This window comes from Leucoraja erinacea, chromosome 12 (assembly GCF_028641065.1).
Source record: "Leucoraja erinacea ecotype New England chromosome 12, Leri_hhj_1, whole genome shotgun sequence".
NCBI classification, from domain to species: domain Eukaryota; kingdom Metazoa; phylum Chordata; class Chondrichthyes; order Rajiformes; family Rajidae; genus Leucoraja; species Leucoraja erinaceus.
In genome coordinates, this window is record NC_073388.1 from 1,995,016 (window position 1) to 2,015,386 (window position 20,371).

A 20,371-nucleotide genomic window follows, 5' to 3' on the forward strand; every position below is an offset into this window, starting at 1 on the left:
ATATTGCTTGACAATTTTAGCAAATAATTTAGGGTGCAACATCCATTCGATGTTGTCATTGAATTTCCGTGACCTGGTGTCCGCCACTAAATTTAGCTTGCCTGGTAAATAGGCAGCTGATAGCCAAATATGTCTCTCGACACACCATTGCCAGATTATAGCAGTTAATTTGTCGCATGATACTGATTTTATCCCACCCATGTGCTGGATATAAGATACCGCCGTAGTGTTGTCGATCATAATCCTAACATGCACGTGCCGCATATCAGATGCGTATGCTTTTAGCCCATAAAAGGCGGCGAGCATTTCCAAAAAGTTAATGCCCAGTGATTGTAGTAGCGATGCCTCTGAGTTAGTCCATCTGCCACCCGTGCTGTCTATGGAGTTAGTAGCTCCCCAGCCTAAAGCACTGGCATCCGTTGTAATGATTATGTTAGGATTGGTTATGGCGATAGGACTGTGACTGTGCCAAATATTATCAACCCACCACTGAAGTTCTGATTTGGCTTCAGTGGGTAATTCCATTTTGCGGTCATAATGTCCCCTATTGAGACGTAATGCATGAGTCCTTGCTCTTTGTAAATTTTGATAATGCAAGGGCCCATGTTGGGCAGCCGGGAATGCTGCTACTATGGAGCCAATAACCCTGGCTACATGCCGTATCCTAGGTTGCGGTGTAGCAATCAAATGGTTACAAGCTTCGATAAGTGAAGCTTTTTTATCTCTGGGCAGAGTGACAGTCATATGAATAGTGTCAATAGTGAAGCCTAGGTAATCCATGTTAGTAGTAGGCTCCAATATTGATTTATCTGGGTGAAGGATGAAGCCCAAAGTTTCAAGGAGTTGTTTAGTGGCTAAAACTCCTGCGACAGCTAGTTCCCTTGTTCTGCCTAATATGAGAACATCGTCCAGATAGGCCACGACTAAATGTTTTAGTTCTCTCAATTTCTTCATGGCCACTTTAAGAATTTTCGTGAATAACCTGGGAGCTGTCGTTAACCCATTGGGCAAGGCTCGGTACTGCCATAGCTGGCCCCTCCAGATAAATTTCAGATATTTATAATAATCTTTATGAATGGGTACCAAATAGTAAGCATCTTTGATATCTATGCTTGCCATGTAGTATCCCTTAGAGATCAGTTGTCTGGCAGTGACAAATGTCTCCATTTTGAAATGTTGATACTCAACAGACTGATTAAGTGACGTCAGATCAATAATAATGCGACATCCGCCATCTTTTTTGGATTTGAGAAAAATATTAGACACAAATTCTTGCGGCTCGTGTGTGGTCATTTCTATGATGCCTTTAGCCACGAGCCGATCAAGTTCAGCTTGTCCTTGTACCTTCTCAACTACTGAGGGAAGGAATACCCTTTGGGGCATGTGCTGAACCGGCGGTTCTATGCCTGGTTTGAACTCAATTTTATATCCACTAATACTGTTGAGTATAAACTTATTGTTAGTAAGGGAGCACCAAACATGCTTGAAAAACCTCAAACGTCCTCCTGTTAATACTACACCCTTTGTCTGTGTATGTTGACAGGAACCAGACCCACCTACCTCCATGTTTACTTGTGGGGTCGTTTTCGGTGAGTTTGGCCCAAGGTTGTCCGCGTTGGTGCTGCGGTGGGGCGGCGCATCTTCCCACGGCTCCGTTCTGGGCCCCGCTCTAAAAAAGAGCTCTGGGGGTAGTGGGAGGCGGTCACCAGGCTTTCACCAGCTCGGTACCTGCTGGTGGCTGCCGAGGCGTGCTGCCAACTGGGTGTCTTCACCCTGCTCGGTCCTGGCCCTGCCCTCATGAGGCCTACTGGTTTGGCCGCCTCTTCCAACTCCTTCAGCCTTTTGGCCAGATCCGCACCAAATAGCAGCGCCTCTCGTTCAGGCGCTGGAGCTTTACAGAGGCCGGCATATGTAGGGTTGAGGGCGGGCCTGATGTTGTCCCTCCGTAGGCTGTTTAGCTCATAGGTGGTACTGCACATCAGTGCGAGGGCATCCTGCTGGGGTATGGTCAGGTCTTCATTTCCCAACGGACCGAGCAAAGGCGGTGACGGCTGCTGAGTGGAGCTTCAGGACTCGCTGCATCTTGACTTCCTGAGCCCTGATTTGCTGCCCCAGCTGGTTCCAGATCTGCCCATTGACCGTCTTGACCCTCAGCGCCTCGCAATTCTCTGGCGCTGTGTACGTGTCAAGGGCCTGCTGGACAGCCTTGTCCTGCAGCGGGTTGTTGGACAGCCTGTTTATGCTGGCCGCCAATCTGGGTGGCAACACCATCCCAGTCGTTGGGGGCGCTGCGTATCTCCCCACTACACCCAGTAGCTCTTCTTCAAGCACGCCCGGCATGCTGATGGTATCCTCCGCCTGCCCTTGGGATAGGCCAGCCCAGTCCTGGCCTCCCTTACTGCCCTCGAACATAGAGGGTACAGAAGGGTGTGGAGAGGAGGCCAAAGCCCGTCCTCCTGGGAGATGCCTAGCCTGCATCTCCTCGTTTATCATTTGCTCTAGGAGCTGCCTCATGCAGCTAATCCGAGCGTCTCCCCTTTTCGGTGGGGGAGAGTGTTCCCGTTCCTCCGCTTCATCGGAGGACACCGGCCGGTCGGTTTTATGTGTCGCCTTCCTCCCTGTGCGGGGCGTTGAAATCTGCAGCACTGGGGGCGGCTCGGTGTCGGGTGAGCGGGAGCGTTGAAAAGGCTCCTCCGCTGCGAGAGGCTGCCGTCCCGCTATGGACCCCTCCTCGGGTGGAGTTGGGCAGGCAGTCCTCCTGGCTGGTCGCTTTCGAGAGGCCATTATTTCCCTCCAGCGACTCTGTAACACAAAAAAGGCACTTACCTGAGGTCTTGTCCTTATGCTGCAGCTGGAGAGCCTGGCTCCAGCTGCTGCCGCTGTTGCACTGCTGACGTAATGCCGCGCCTGCGCGCTGGGTGGGTTCTTCACGTAGTCACTCACGTGACTCCGAAGTAAAATTCTATTTTGCTTCAAGATCTAAATTTTGTTAATTTCATTAAAGATCAGATTGCTTTTTTCGCCTTAACAAATTCTACTGAAGAAATATCCAATGGTGTAGCCTGGGATGCTTTTAAGGCATATATTTGTGGTCAAATTATTTCATACTCCGCGGGGTTCAAAAACAAACTCAAAATGAAATACGTATATTCGGTGATGAGATTAAAGAAGTTGATTTAAAAAAAAAGCTCATGGTTTAGAACTCTATAAGAATAGAGTTGAACTTCAATTGAGACATGATTTGTTATCAGTATCACCAATTGAGAATCAGCTACTTAAAACCAAAGTCAATTTTGTATACATAGCGAAAAATCTGGTAAATTACTCGCTAATCAGTTAAAAGCGGTGTCTGCCAAACGTCAGATTACTAAAGTGAGTAAATGGGATGGTGCACTTGACTGTAGACCATGAAGAAGTTATTAAATCCTTTCAGGAATTTTATACCTCACTATACCAATCAGAATTTCTTACTGATTCCAATATAATGCATGAGTTTTTAAAGAAACTGAATTTGCCAAATTTATCACATAATGAGTCTTTGTTGTTAGACAAACCCATCACGGAGGAAGAAATACAGAAAGCAATCCTCTCGATGAATTCTGGTAAAGCTCCCAGTTTAGATGGGTTTACAGTAGAATTTTTTAAGTATTTTTCAAGTTTACTGTCTCCCTGGCCATGCAAGGTTTTTAAAGAAGCCTTTTATGTTTACCATAATTCTTTAAAAAGATAAAGACCCTACTGAAGTGACATCATATAGACCTATATCACTGTTAAATGTAGATTCCAAAATTCTTTCCAAAATATTAGCCATGAGATTGGAAAATAATAATTTACCACAAATTATTTCTGAAGATCAGACAAGTTTTATTAAAAATCGTTACTCATTCTTTAGCGTTAGGAGATTAATGAATATCGTATATACAGCATCAAATAAAACTCCAAAATGTGTCATTTCACTTGATGCCGAGAAGGCATTTGATAGAGTAGATTGGGAATACTTATTCAATGCACTGGAAAATTTCTTGGATCAAGCTGATATATCATATACCTCAGGTTCCTGTACTTACCAATAATTAGAGATCCCCTTTTTTCAGGCTCTTTCGAGGTCCTAGACAGGGTTGTCCTTTAAGCCCTTTACCGTTTGATATTGCTTTGGAACCTTTGGCCACCGCTATTAGGGAATCCCCTAATATTTTTGGTATTGTCCGCGGGAATAAGACACATAAGCTATCTTTATGCAGATGATCTGTTATTATTCATTTCTAACCCTGAGAAATCTATTCTGGCAATAGTAGCACTATTTAATCAATTTAGTAGTTTTTCGGGTTATAAACTAAATCTTAGTAAGAGTGAGCTTTTTCCATTCAACAATCTAGTTTCGAATTATGCACAGTTTCCATTTAGATTGACTACTGAATGTTTTACTTATTTAGCTATGAAGATTACCAAGAAACACAAAGATTTATTTAAAGCTAATTTTACACCTCTAATTGACCATATCAAACAGTTTACTAAATGGTCACCAATGTCCTTATCTTTAATCGGCCGAATTAATGCTATTAAAATGTTTATCTTACCTAAATTTTTGTATTTATTTCAGATGACACCAATTTTTATTGCTAAATCTTTCTTTGATATTATTGACTCCAAAATGTCTTCATAAATATGGCAGAATAAAAATTCCAGACTAAGTAAAAAATATTTACAGAAATCAAAAAAAGACGGTGGTTTGGCATTGCCGAACCTTAGATTCTACTATTTGGCAGTTAATGCTCGTTGTTTAACATTTTGGACAAAAGGTTTAGAAGATACCCAATGCCCAGGATGGATAAATCTTGAACGTGATTCTATGCAAGGGCTATCATTGGCTTCTATTCTAGGGGCCTCGTTACCTTTTACAATTACGAGATTGAATGAATATGCGACTAACCATATAACAACCATATAACATATAACAATTACAGCACGGAAACAGGCCATCTTGGCCCTACAAGTCCATGCCAAACAAATTTTTTTTCCCCTTGGTCCCACCTGCCTGCACTCATACCATAACCCTCCATTCCCTTCTCATCCATATGCCTATCCAATTTATTTTTAAATGATACCAATGAACCTGCCTCCACTAATCCAATAATAAGACATACATTCCGAACATGGTTTCAATTTCGTAAGTTTATTGGATTGAATGATTTTATCTTATCGAGCCCTATCATATCTAATTTTTTCTTCCCACCTTCTAGTACTGATCAAGCCTTTCTGTTATGGAAGAGGAAGGAATTTGTAGCTTTTCGCGATTTGTTTTTGGATGGTTGTTTTATATCTTTTGAACAACAATAAATATAATCTGCCTAACTCACACTTTTTTAGATATTTACAAATTAGACATTTTCTGAAGGCTACTCTACCCTTTTTTCCGTTACCACATCAAACCGAAATCTTGGAAAATGTTTTACATTTGAACCCTTATCAGAAAGGCTTGATAACGACTATTTATGAGTTGATTTTGAGATTACAAATAGATACATTTGATAAAATTAAGAATGACCGGAAAGAGAACTCCAAATTTCTCTACCTACAGAAAAATGGGAGAGGATTCTTCAATTAGTTAATACTTCCTCAATGTGTGCAAGACACGCTTTGATACAATTCAAGGTGGTTCACAGAGTTCATATGTCAAAAGATAAGTTAGCTAGTTTTTATGGTAATTATAAATCCTACCTGTGACAGATATGATTCTGAAGTGGCCTCATTGACTCATATGTTTTGGTCCTGCCCTTCTTTGGAAAAATATTGGAAATAAATGTTTGATGCTATTTCTGTACCTCCGACCACACTCCATTGGTACTCTGAAACGATATCGTTTAAATTTAGAAAAAATTAGGAATGACATTGTTGAACCCTTGGTTAAATTTGATAGGACTTGGGGAAGATTTATTCAACATTTTCACACAACATAAATTGTCTCCTCTCCAACTGTTATAATAATTCTTTTACCTTTATATGGTGGAATGGAATGACACCAAACTGGGACTTAAATTATTGGAATTCTTTGCAGCCCAGATTCTGTTTTGCTTTTTTTCTTCAGTTTAGGGGGGTTTTGTTTTTTCCTTTTGTCTCTTTTTTTCTTTTTATCTTTTTGTTTTTTTATATACGAGTTCTCTTTTAAACACTTAACTATATTTACATAGAGACCGGGAGGTCTATATTCAATGTGTATTTTGACACTGGACTCATATTTAGGTTATACCTGTTATTAATGTAATCCTGATCCCTATGTATCAATATTTATGTTTATCATCATTCTGTTTTGTTTTGTTTTTGTTTTTGAAAAAAAAACAATAAAAAGATTTTAAAAGAAAGAAAGAGGCAGCGACTCTACTGCTGCGACACCGTGCCATGGTTTATTTTGACAATAGATAATAGGCAATAGGTGCAGGAGTAGGCCATTCGGTCCTTCGAGCCAGCACTGCCATTCAATATGATCATGGATGATCATCCACATTTTGGTAGGAAGAGTAGGAAATGGGAACAATTTTTTTGTAACAAAGTGAGAAATACAAACTTTGGTGTACAGGGGTAATGTTGGTGTACAGGGTGATGTTGATGTACAATGTTGGTGTACAGGGTGATGTTGGTGTACAATATTGGTGTACAGGGTAAGTTGGTGTACAGGGTGATGTTGATGTACACTGTTGGTGTACAGGGTAATGTTGGTGTACAGGGTGATGTTGATGTACACTGTTGGTGTACAGGGTGATGTTGGTGTACAATATTGGTGTACAGGGTAAGTTGGTGTACAGGGTGATGTTGATGTACAATGTTGGTGTACAGGGTGATGTTGGTGTACAGGGTGATGTTGGTGTACAGGGTGATGTTGGTGTACAATGTTGGTGTACAGGGTGATGTTGGTGTACAATGTTGGTGTACAGGGTAATGTTGGTGTACAGGGTAATGTTGATATACAAGGTGATGTTGGTGTACAGGGTGATGTTGGTGTGACACTTCACGTTCAGGAAGTAAAATGTAAGGCAAGTATTGCACTAACTTTCATATCTCCGTGATGGAAGGAATGCTTCCAACTGCAGCAGCACTGTAGCTCTTTGTTCAGATGTAATTTGAGCCCCCGGATGTCCATGAATACCCTGGAATGAACATTATCAAAAACGTGGTGATCATCTGTCAAGTCCGTCACCGTTACTGACCTCCCCACCAACAAAAGGATCTACTGGAGTTGCTGCCTCCAAAAGACAGCCAGTGTCATCAGTGCCAACACCACCCCGGCCACCCTCTCATTCACTCCTGCCATCGGGAAGGAGGTACAGGAGTATGAGAACTGTGACCTCCAGTTTCAGGAACAGCTTCTTCCCAATAACCGTAAGGCCATTGAACACCACAAACACCAACTGAATTTACAATGCCTTGGTTGCACTCAGGACCAAGCCGGTGGTTTTTGCAGCGATATTGTTTTAATTTAGTTTATTTTACAGTAAAAGGCCCTTTGGCCTACCAAGTCCACGCCGACCAGCGATCCCAACACACTAATACTATTAGGGAGAATCTTACGTTTTATACCAAGCCAATTAACCTACAAACCTGTAAGTCTTTGGCATGTGGGAGGAATCCGAAGATTCCATTCTCCTTTCTTATCAGATTCCACAACTTGAACCGTTTTGTTTTCACTGCGTCACCTCCAGCCTCGCTCACCCCCTCCATCCTCCCCTCCCCCATTTGACTCAACCCCACCTGTCACCTGCCGGGTCTACCCGACCCCTTCCCCGCACCACTTCCCACCCGCTATCTGACGTCTCACTGGATTTGACTGACAAAGTATTTGGTGTTGATATGAACCTCGTCATTAAAACCAAATGAACTTTTCTCCACATTCTAGGTTTCGGACTGGCTTTCATTATCTGCCCAGAAGCCATATTTCACCTGCCCTTTTCTCCTGTTTGGTCCATCATATTCTTTTCCACATTCATCATCCTGGGGCTGACAAGTGAGATTGTGTTAGTAGGTGAGTACCATGACTTTAACTTCACTTTCATTCCATGTCACCACAGAGCAAAGTTATCCAATCAATTTGCGGAGTCATTATTAATGCATTTTTTTTGTACGAACTGCTTATTGCACACTGCTTCAAAAATGAACACTAAAGTAGGTCATACCGTAGACAGTGAAGGTGGGGGAGTCCAGAACCAGGGGCCACAGTTTAAGAATAAGGGGTAAGCCATTTAGAACGAAGATGAGGAAACACTTTTACACACAGAGAGTGGTGAGTCTGTGGAATTCTCTGCCTCAGAGGGTGGTGGAGGCCAGTTCTCTGGATACTTTCAAGAGAGAGCTAGATAGGGCTCTTAAAAATAGTGGAGTCAGGCGATATGGGGAGAAGGCAGGAACGGGGTACTGGTTGTGGATGATCAGCCAAGATCACATTGAATGGCAGTGCTGGCTCGAAGGGCCGAATGGCCTACTCCTGCACCTATTGTCTCTTGGTTATCAGGAATTCCAGCAGGATCTTGATCATGATCCGCTGGGCAAGTGGGCTGGTGTATGGTATATGTGGATTAATACAAGCAAGTGCAAGGTGTAGCTTTAGGGAAATTAACCAGGGCTGGACCTTGATAGTGAAGGGCAGGGCTCTGGGGACTATTGTACAACAGAGGGGTTTAAGAGTACAGGTGCACTGAACGAGGCATTGTAGGTATAGAGGGTGGTGAAGAAGACTATTAATACACAGGGAATTGAGTATAGACGTAGGACTTTAGTTGGGGAACAAGCCTTAACTACAGTTTAGTTTAGCATAGTTTAGTTCAATGATACAGCATAGAAACAGGCCATTTGGCCCAGAGTCCACACCGACCAGCGATCAGCCCGTACCTTACTAGTTCTGTATTATCCCACTTTCTCACACTACACACTAGGGGCAATTTACAAAGGTGTGTCTTTGGGATGTGGGAAGAAACCCATGCAGTCACAAGGAGAAAATGCAAACTCCACACAGACAGCACCCGAGGTCAGGATCGAACCTGGTTCTCTGGCACCATGAGGGAGCAGCTGTGCCAGGTGTGCCAGGTGACTTAAAGAAATGTAGAGAGACACCAGGTGGTTCTGAACGATGGCTGCCTCGCCAACGGTCTGTTCCTTCTTTTTCCTTCTTTGTTGTTTTTAGTCTGTTGTTAAATGTATGTTTTATTGTATCTTTAGTTTTGTATTATGTGGGGGGTGAGAGAAACTTTTTTTTATCTCGTTCCCCGACGGTGATGCGACTTTTTCTGTATCATATCTCCGAGGCCTGGCGGCCTCTTGCGGGGAGCGACCTCGGGAGCACCAACCACGGGAGCCTGCAGACCTAACATCATGGAGCTCGCGGTCCCTTGGTTGAGGACCGAGTTCGGGAGCTCCAAGCCGCAGGATCTTCGATCGCCCCGACGCGGGATCTTCGATCGCCCTGGCTGCGGATGGTTCAACTGCCCCGACCACGGGAGAAAAGGAGGAAAGAAGATAAGACTTTATTGCCTTCCATCACAGTGGTGAATGTGGTGGGAGCCACTGTGGTGGACGTTTATGTCAAATTTTCTGTTTGTAGTTGCGCGTCTTGTTGCTATTTTTGGTATGACTGTGTGGCAAATCAAACTCTGTGTATGTTGCAAAACATACTTGGCTAATAAAATTACGATTACCAATTATGATAATATTAGTTTACACAGGTTAACTTGCAATAACTGATCTCACCTGATGCTTTGTTTCTCTAGAAGTCATTATAACTACTCTGGAGGATAAGTTCCCCAAAATGTTACGGACAAAGCGCATGCAAGTCTCAGCGGGCGTTTGTATCGTCTTGTTCTTCAGCGGACTTTTATTAGCGACGCAGGTACAACGTCTTTTGATGGATTTTGAGATTTAATTTTGCCGTCTGTACTAAAGCATATGTTGCAAAGTCAACATGATCATTATTTTCCTCATATTTAATATTCCATGACTAATGATGCAGTAGTTAATAAAACATCACTGTCTCTTTATGCTTACTGTTTATGGATAACTGGAAATTGTTTCCTTAAAGAAAGTGATGATGATCACCTTTTACATTTGGTTAGAGCGTCAAATGTGGAACAGTGCAGTGTAGATACAAGGAACAGCAAATGCTAGTTTACAAAAAAGGAGGCAGTGCTGGAGTAACTCAGTGGATCAGGCAGCATCTCCAAGAGCACAGGAACAGGCCCTTCAGCCCATTATGTCGATGCCAAGATAAAGTAATCTCCTCTGCCTGCACAAGATCCACATCCCTCCATTCCCTGCATACCCATTGGATCTTTTAGTTTAAGAAGGAACTGCAGATGCTGGAAAATCGAAGGTAGACAAAAATGCTGGAGAAACACAGCGGGTGCAGCAGTATCTATGGAGCAAACGAAATGGGCCGAAACTATGGAGCCTTCTTCAGACTGATGTGAGAGTGGGGGTGGGGAGAAAGAAAGGAAGAGGAGGAGCCAGAGGGCTGAGGGAGAGCTGAGAAGGGGAGGAGACAGTAAGGACTACCTGAAATTAGAGGTCAAAGTTCATTCCACTGGGGTGTAAACTGCCCAAGCGGAATATGAGGTGCTGCTCCTCCAGTTTCCGGTGGTCCTCACTCTGGCCATGGAGGAGGCCCAGGACAGAGAGGTCGGATTCGGAATGGGAGGGGGAGTTGAAGTGCTGAGCCACAGGGAGATCAGGTTGGTTATTGCGGACCGAGCGGAGGTGTTGGGTGAAACGATCGCCAAGCCTACGCTTGGTCTCACTGATGTAGATCAGCTGACGTCTAGAGCAGCGGATGCAATAGATGAGGTTGGAGGAGGTGCAGGTGAACCTCTGTTACACCTGGAACGACTGCTTGGGTCCTTGAATGGAGTTTTGTTTGCATTACTTTTAGTTTGCTTTGGTTCAAAGATACTGTTGCAAACGTCTTGTGCCAACTGTGTTTCTAATGGAATGATTGGAAGGGGGCAAAGGGAGATGAGTTGACCAAACTTAAACGTTCCTTGTGATTGAAAAGTTGTACCTAAAGGGATAGAGTGAGAGAGGCCATTCTTTACATGTCATAGGTACTGGCTAACCAGCCCATAATAGTGCAAAATCAATTGATGTAGTATTAAAGTATTAAATAGTACAACCATTAAAGTATTAATTTATGCATCCATTAAAGTATTAAAGTGCAACTATTAATGTATTAAAAAGTGTATCCATTAAACTATTAAACAGTGCAACCATTCAAGGATTAAATAATGTAATAGTTAAAGTATTAGATAGTGCATCCTTTAATTAGATTAAAGTACTGGCACGATGGGCTCAGGGAAGCAGCAATTATTTTAGCCTCATTAACTCAGAGGTCTTACGTCAAATGTTCTTCCTATATCCCACCCAATATTCAATATCAACAGCGTGAAATCAGTTGTCTGATCTAATTGTGTGAGTTCTCCATCTGGTTATAAATTTCCCCCAATGCATTTGTTCCTTCTGCTCCCATATATTAACCTGTTCAAAAGCCCTGCAGGATATATGGCCACGTTGAACCAAGACATCAGTGCTGTCTCTGATCTGTTCTGTATCTTTTCATGCCTCTCGTTTCCCTCTCTCTTGAGTGAAGAAGGGTCTCAACTGAAAACGCCACCTATTCCTTCTCTCCCGAGATGCTGCCTGACACACTGAGTTACTCCAGCATTTTGTGTCTATCTTGGTAAAGATAAACCTGTAGTTTCTTCCCACACTGAGAAGAGCGGTTTGTTAATTTCTTTGTTCTCTTTAGGCTGGGATTTACTGGATAAATCTGCTTGATGAATTCTGCTCTGGATGGGGCTTGCCGATAATCGCATTATTTGAACTAATTGGCATAAACTGGATCTACGGTAAGCTCAGCCAAAACTAGCTTTTCTCAGCAATCACCGCATTGTTCCAGGCCTCAGTCTGTAAGTTAATCCGGAGCAATCCATGTCTATGCCCCTTCTACACAAAATCCACTTCGACCCTGGAACAAAATTCAAAGACAGGTCGGTGGTGGAGAGAGTCAGCATCTTCAGGCACATGTCTCTGACGATCTTTCCTGGACCCAGGACATGTATGCAATCATAAACAAAGCCCATTAATGCCTCTCCTTCCTTACATGATTGAGGGTATTCAGTATAAGACATGGGAGCAGAATTAGGCCATTCAGCCCATCAAGTCCACTCTGCCTTCAATCGTGACTGATCTATCATTCTCTTTCATCCCATTAACCATATAACAATTACAGCACAGAAACAAGCCATCTCGACCCTTCTAGTCCGTGCCGAACACATAATCTCCCCTAGTCCCATATACCTGCGCTCAGACCATAACCCTCCATTCCCTTCCCATCCATATAACTATCCAATTTATTTTTAAATGATAAAAACGAACCTGCCTCCACCACCTTCACTGGAAGCTCATTCCACACAGCTACCACTCTCTGAGTAAAGAAGTTCCCCCTCATGTTACCCCTAAACTTCAGTCCTTAATTCTCATGTCATGTCCCCTTGTTTGAATCTTCCCTACTCTCAGTGGGAAAAGCTTTTCCATGTCAACTCTGTCTATCTCTCTCATCATTTTAAAAACCTCTATCAAGTCCCCCCTTAACCTTCTGCGCTCCAAAGAATAAAGCCCTAACTTGTTCTCCTGCCTTCTCCCCGTAACTTTTGACACTGTTACTAATGAAGCACCAATCAATCTCATCTTTAAAAATACCCAATGACTTGGCCTCCAATGCAGTCAGTGGTAATGAATTCCACTGATTCGCCATCCTCTGGTTAAAGAAATTCCTCCTCATCTCCATTCTAAAGGTACGTCCTTTTATTCTGAGGCTGTGCCCTCTAGTTCTTGACTCTCCCACCACTGGAAACCTCGCAGTCACAGTACCTTGGGATCCAATATGTCCAGTCAATTCAACCATTTGAGAAGGTTTTGTGAAGTCACACTGAAAGGGAAGGCGTACCATCATTTATCTGGCACTGTGGGTACTCCTCTACATAGCTCTGCATGTAGGGGTTACAGAAATAAGACTGTTGTGTCAATTAGGGGGAGTTATGGGCTAGAGAGTTTCTCACTTGCAATAGCAATACCATTTTCCCCCACAGGATTTTCAATAATAAAGGTGTTTTGGATAGCTTTAAGTTTACTTTTGTTACTGCAAGCTAAAAATCTAAAGGCTGTGTGTTGTATGGTTTAATAGTGTTGTGTTTTGTAGACAAAAGTGTATCTGGACTTTCAAAAAGCCTTTGACAAGGTCCCACAAGAATTTAGTGCAAAATTAGAGCACATGGTATTGGGGGTAGGGTATTGACTTGGATAGAGAACTGGTTGGTAGACAGGAAACAAAGAGTAGGAATTAACGTGCCCTTTTCAGAATGGCAGGCAGTGACTAATGAGGTGCCGCAAGGGTCAGTGCTGGGACCCCAGTTATTTACAATATATGTTCACGATTTTGACGAGGGAATTAAATGTAATATCTCCAAGTTTGCAGATGACACAAAGCTGCGTGGCAGTGCAAACTGTGAGGAAGATGCTATGAGGCTGCAGGGTGACTTGGATAGGTTGGGTGAATGGGCAGATGCAGTATTATGTGGATCAATGTGATGTTATCCACTTTGGTGGCAAGAACAGGAAGGCAGATTATTATCTAAATGGTGTCAGATTAGGAAAAGGGGAGGTGCAACGAGACCTGGGAGTCCTTGTGCATCAGTCACTGAAAGTAAGCATGCAGGTACAGCAGGGAGTGAAGAAAGCTAATGGCATGTTGGCTTTCATTGCGAGAGGATTTGAGTTTAGCAGCGAGGAGGTACAGGGCCCTGGAGTATTGTGTGCGGTTTTGGTGTCCTAATTTGAGGAAGGACATGATTGCTATTGAAGGAGCGCAGCATAGGTTCACCAAGTTAATTCTCGGGATGGTGGGACTGACATATGATGAAAGAATGGGTCGACTTGGCTTGTGTTCACTGGAATTTAGGATAAGAGTGGATCTTATAGAAACATATAAAATTCTTAAGGGATTAGAAAGGCTATATGCAGGAAAAATGTTCCCCATGTTGGTAGAGTCCAGAATCAGCGGCCACAGTTTAAGAATAATGAGTAAGCCTTTTAGGACTGAGATGAGGAATAATTTCTTCACCCAGAGAGTTGCGAATCTGTGTAATTCTCTCACACAGAAGGCAGTGGAGGTAAATTCACTGGATGTTTAGATTTAGCTCTTTGGGCTAATGGAATTAAGGGATATGGGGAAATGGGGTACTGATTTTGGATGATCAGCCATGATCATATTGAATGGTGGAGTTGGCTCAAAGGGCCGAATGGCCTATTCCAGTAACTATGTTCGATGTTTCTATGCAGGTAGAAGTGGGCCCTTGTCATTTCCAATGGTCTCCCGTGGTTAAACTAGCAGCTGTGTTCTGAAGAGACAATGATGGAAGGTTACCCTACTGCAGGAAGGTTACATGGAAAGGGTTTCTTTACCAAGACAGCTGGGGTCAAGGAAAGGCGGCCCTGTTTCCACCAAGATTTCCATCACCAAGCACAAGAAGCGACAAGACAGATTCCATTGTATGCAGATGCTGAAAAGTGCGTTCAGCTCTGGCTGAACAACTTCTCATCTTGTGTGTGGACTCGATGAGAAGAAGAAGCACAAGACAACTTTTTTTCTGCATGTCAATTTCCGAAGTAACTGATAGATAGTCTCTCGGTCCTGATCAAATCACGTTATAACCAATTCTGCCCACAGAAACAATTAGTATTCTGTAAATTCATCAATTGAGTTACATCTGAATATTGTTATGGAATCTCGTGTCCCAGCAGAATGTCCTCACCGGGTGACTGTGCAACTCTGCTTTATGTCATTCACAGGTGTAAACAATTTCATCAGTGACATCGAGATGATGTGCGGGGTAAAGTGTATCTTATTCCGCTACTGGTGGAAAGCGTGTTGGGTTTTGATCACACCAGGCATCCTGACAGTAAGAGTTTACATCCTTGAGGCAGAATAATCATATTGCAAATACTCCACCTCACTCTCTTCTGAATTTGTTTTGTGCTACTTTTTCACCCAGCTAATGCTAGTGTGGAGCACAGTATTCCCAACCGGAATGACATATGGATCGATTGCGTATCCTCTGTGGTCATCGTTAATTGGATGCCTTGTGATTATTTTCTGCTTCGTGTGGATCCCAATCATAGCCATATTGGAGGTGAAGTTCGCTGAAGGTAGTAACTTTCTACAGGTGAGGAAGCAACTTTTAAAGTATGCCATTGATATCTGTGCTGTTCAAACAATGAGCTCATTTCAAGATAGTAGTTGTCATAGAGGGTGGAAGCAGGCCGTTCAGCCCAACTTGCCTGTACTGACCATCAAGTCCCATCTACACCAGTCCCACCTGCCTGTGTTTGGCCTATATCCCTCTAAACCTATTCTATCCATAAACCTGTCTAAATATTTCTTAAATGTTGCTTAAATGATTGTAGCTGCCTCAACAGCCTCCTCCGGCAGCTCGTTCCATGCACCCATTACCCTTTTGTGTAAAAAAAAAAAGGGTAGCGGACTGCTAAACCTTTCCCCTTAGCTCCGAGCCTCGAGTCCTGGCAACATCCTTGTAAATCTTCACTGCACCCTTTCCTATATCTTTGTTCTTTGCTATAACATGGTGCTCAAAACTGAACATAATACTCTAAAGTCAGAGAGATACAGTTTGAAAATAGGTTCTTCAGCCCACTAAGTGTGTGCCAACCAGCAACCAGATTCTACAGATGCACCATCGAAAGCATTTTATCAGGATGGATCTCAGCATGGTTTGGGAACAGCTCCATCCAAGAAATTGTTTACGTAGCCATGACCATCATGCAAACCAACCTCCCTTCCTTTTGCTCCATCTACAACAGCATAATCAAGGACTAGTCTCACGCTGGTCACTCCCCCTTCTCCCCTCTGCCATCAGGTAAGAGGTTTGAAAACACATACTTACAAAATTCTTAAGGGGTTGGACAGGCTAGATGCAGGAAGATTGTTCCCGATGTTGGGGAAGTCCAGGACAAGTGGTCACAGCTTAAGGATAAAGGGGAAATCCTTTAAAACCGAGATGAGAAGAACTTTTTTCACACAGAGAGTGGTGAATCTCTGGAACTCTCTGCCACAGAGGGTAGTTGAGGCCAGTTCATTGGCTATATTTAAGAGGGAGTTAGATGTGGCCCTTGTGGCTAAGGGGATCAGAGGGTATGGAGAGAAGGCAGGTACGGGATACTGAGTTGGATGATCAGCCATGATCATATTGAATGGCGTTGCAGGCTCGAAGGGCCGAATGGCCTACTCCTGCACCTAATTTCTATGTTTCTATGTTTCTATCTCCAGATTCAGGGACAGTTTCTTCCCAGTTGTTATCAGGCAACTGATCCATCTTCTCACGAGCCAGAGTGTGTTACTGTCCTCCCATCTACCTCATTGAAGTATCTTTAATCAAACTTTATCTTGCACTAAATAATATACCCTTTACACAGTGGACAGCTTGATTGTAATCATGTATAGTCTTTTCATTAACTGGATAGCACACATCGAAAAAGCTTTTCACTGTACATTGGTATACGTGACAACAAGAAACTAAACTAAACTAAATTTACACTGATCCTATACTAATCCCATTTTATTCTCCCACATTCAAATCATATTTGGGAAATTCTACACATTTGGGACATTTTGCAAAGGCCAGTCATAGCCTCCAGCATGTTAACGGGTCCCGCAACCAACATTCCCCAACTACACTAGTCCCACCTTTTAAATGTTATTATAATAGCTGCCTCAGGGGAAATCTACACAGTCACAGGGAGAATGTGTAAACTCCGCAAAGACAGCACCCGAGGTCAGGATCGAACCTGGGTCTCTGGCACTGTGAGGCAGTGGCTCTGACTGTTGTGCCATCCCTGCTCCTTGAGCTTTGCCACTTCTAAGAAGTATGTCCCTTGTACCACAATATCTCTCTTTATTTTATCTTTCCAAGAGCAGAAGATACATGGCTGGCTCGAAGGGCCGAATAGCCTACCCCTGCACCTATTGTCTATTGGTTTGGCTAGATGTAGGCAATGAGTGTACAGAAAGATACAGTTGAAACCAAATATGTATCACAAGGTTCTGCACATAAAGGTATTGAAAAGATTAATGATTGATGCAGAAGGGCATTGATAATTACACAATTACGCCTTTATGAGGATGTTGCCAGGACTTGAGGGTCAGAACTACAGGGAGAGGTAGAGCAGGCCAACGTATGCATCTGTATCTCAAGGTGCAAGAGATATGTTAATTATCCCTAGCCCGCTCAGCCCCTCCCTGCAGCTCAGGCCCTTGAGACCTGGCAATAATATGTTGTAGTTAGTGCATCTTCAAACAGAATTGTGATTGAACAAGACCTTGATGGATTATTTTTTTTTCCACAGAGATTCCGCTCCAGCTTCAAGCCAGCTGCTGACTGGGGTCCATTCTTGAAGCAACACAGGACGAAGCGATATGAATTGCAAGAAGATCCCAAGATGTCGCGACTGCGTGCCCTTATCGGCAAGGTCTTTGATGTCAAATCAAGGAATTAGGAAGCATCAACATCGCAGAGGGAAATATTTCAGCTCATTCTGGACCAAAGGGTCGGAGAGCATCCATGACGTTTGAAAGCAGGCATCAGAGGCACCATCTGCCCTGGACAGATGCGCAGACCATGGGCTGCATTTCTCACGGGAGAAGGGTATCGATATTTGGGGAAGGAGAAACATGTGATTCGCCATCTTCTGGAGCTGAGTGAGGCCACTATCCCCACCACACACCACCAACCACCGTCCTCCACCGAGTGCCGTGGCAGAATGTTGCAACAATGTGTGTTGTATGTAGTCTGTGGCCTTCTCCCAACCTCACCCTCACCCTCACACCTCCTCCACTCCACAAGCTCGCCCCCACTCCACAAGCTCACCCCCACTCCACAAGCTCACCCCCACTCCACAAGCTCACTCCCACTCCACAAGCTCACCCCCACTCCACAACCTCGTCCCCACTCCACAAGCTCGCCCCCACTCCACAAGCTCGCCCCCACTCCACAAGCTCACCCCCACTCCACAACCTCACCCCCACTCCACAAGCTCACCCCCACTCCACAAGCTCACCCCCACTCCACAAGCTCACCCCCACTCCACAAGCTCACCCCCACTCCACAACCTCACCCCCACTCCACAACCTCACCCCCACTCCACAACCTCACCCCCACTCCACAAGCTCACCCCCACTCCACAAGCTCACCCCCACTCCACAAGCTCACCCCCACTCCACTCCAAGCTCACCCCCACTCCACAAGCTCACCCCCACTCCACAAGCTCACCCCCACTCCACAAGCTCACCCCCACTCACCCCCACTCCACAAGCTCACCCCTACCCCTTCCCCACTCCGCAACATCTTGTCCGTGCATTTCCCCCCAAAAAGGATCTCTTTCTCCTGAACTCTCTGATATGTCAACTAGCCTATTACTTGCTCACAATTCATTCCCTTCTTTAGACTTTCAAGTTGAAATGAAAGTTTTTTTTTACTTCTGTATTGCTACTGAAACACTTGTGTACCATTCTTTTAAATAAATGATTTTAAACAGCAAGAATGTGGTGAGAAGTAACCACTGGTTTGGGATTGGTTCGAGGTCATTATGCAACTGGTTACTTGGATAACTAAAGTCAAGCAACCATCAGACTCTGAAATGACAAAAATGTCGAGGTGTCACATTTTGGGAAGTCATGTGAATGGTAGAGCCCTGGGGAGTGTTGAGGGATCTAGGGTGCAGATACATAGTTCCCTGAAAGTGGTGCCATACATGGATAAGGTGGTCAAGAAGGCCTTTGGTGCCATGGCCTTCATCAGTCTGGGTATTCAGTATAGAAATTGGGATGTTATATTATTGATATAGAAGACATTGGAGATGCCACATTTGGAGTATTGTGTTCAATTCTGGACACCCTGCAACAGGAAATGTCATTAAGCTGGAAAGAGTGCAGAGAAGATTTACGAGGATGGTGACAGTACTCAAGGGCTTGAGCTACATGGAGAGTTTGGGCAGGTTAGGACTTTATTCCTTGGAGTGCGGGAGGATGAGGGGTGATCTTATGAATGCACAGCGTGAGATGATCAAGAACCAGTGAAATAGGTTTAAGGTGAGGGGAAAGATTTAATGAGAGCCTGAGGGGCAACTGCACGAGCACCAGAGGAGGTAATTGAGGCAGTTACTATAGCATTTAAAGATACTTGGACTGGTACATGGATAGGAAACATAGAAACATAGAAATTAGGTGCAGGAGTAGGCCATTCGGCCCTTCGAGCCTGCACTGCCATTCAATATGATCATGGCTGATCATCCAACTCAGTATCCCGTACCTGCCTTCTCTCCATACCCACTGATCCCATTAGCCACAAGGGCCACATCTAACTCCCTCTTAAATATAGCCAATGAACTGGCCTCAACTACCCTCTGTGGCAGAGAGTTCCAGAGATTCACCACTCTCTGTGTGAAAAAAGTTCTTCTCATCTCGGTTTTAAAGGATTTCCCCCTTATCCTTAAGCTGTGACCCCTTGTCCTGGACTTCCCCAACATCGGGAGCAATCTTCCTGCATCTAGCCTGTCCAACCCCTTAAGAATTTTGTAAGCTTCTATAAGACCCCCTCTCAATCTCCTAAATTCTAGAGAGTATAAACCAAGTCTATCCAGTCTTTCTTCATAAGACAGTCCTGACATCCCAGGAATCGGTCTGGTGAACCTTCTCTGCACTCCCTCTATGGCAATAATGTCCTTCCTCAGATATGGAGACCAAAACTGTACACAATACTCCAGGTGTGGTCTCACCAAGACCCTGTACAACTGCAGTAGAACCTCCCTGCTCCTATACTCAAATCCTTTTGCTATGAAAGCTAACATACCATTCGCTTTCTTCACTGCCTGCTGCACCTGCATGCCTACCTTCAATGACTGGTGTACCATGACACCCAGGTCTCGCTGCATCTCCCCCTTTCCCAATCGGCCACCATTTACATAATAGTCTGCTTTCCCGTTTTTGCCACCAAAATGGATAACCTCACATTTATCCACATTATACTGCATCTGCCAAACATTTGCCCACTCACCCAGCCTATCCAAGTCACCTTGCAGTCTCCTAGCATCCTCCTCACAGCTAACACTGCTCCCCAGCTTACTGTCATCCGCAAGCTTGGAGATGCCTTCAATTCCCTCATCCAGATCATTAATATATATTGTAAATAGCTGGGGTCCCAGCACTGAGCCTTGCGGTACCCCACTAGTCACTGCCTGCCATTGTGAAAAGGACCCGTTTACTCCTACT

At 44.0% G+C, this 20,371-nt stretch overlaps 1 protein-coding gene across 2 annotated transcripts in view; it reads left to right on the forward strand.

The window, feature by feature from the left end:
- LOC129701988 (sodium- and chloride-dependent neutral and basic amino acid transporter B(0+)-like) overlaps window positions 1-18,038 on the forward strand; it is a 43,175-nt gene extending 25,137 nt beyond the window's left edge. For both annotated transcript variants that reach the window (XM_055643446.1, XM_055643447.1), the window contains 6 exons: window positions 7,889-8,014; window positions 9,753-9,871; window positions 11,780-11,879; window positions 14,881-14,990; window positions 15,084-15,254; window positions 17,452-18,038. In XM_055643446.1, coding sequence (XP_055499421.1) covers window positions 7,889-8,014; window positions 9,753-9,871; window positions 11,780-11,879; window positions 14,881-14,990; window positions 15,084-15,254; window positions 17,452-17,601 — 776 coding nt within the window. In that variant the 3' untranslated portion in view covers window positions 17,602-18,038. The remainder of the gene's footprint in view (window positions 1-7,888; window positions 8,015-9,752; window positions 9,872-11,779; window positions 11,880-14,880; window positions 14,991-15,083; window positions 15,255-17,451) is intronic.
- Window positions 18,039-20,371: the final 2,333 nt, after the last annotated feature.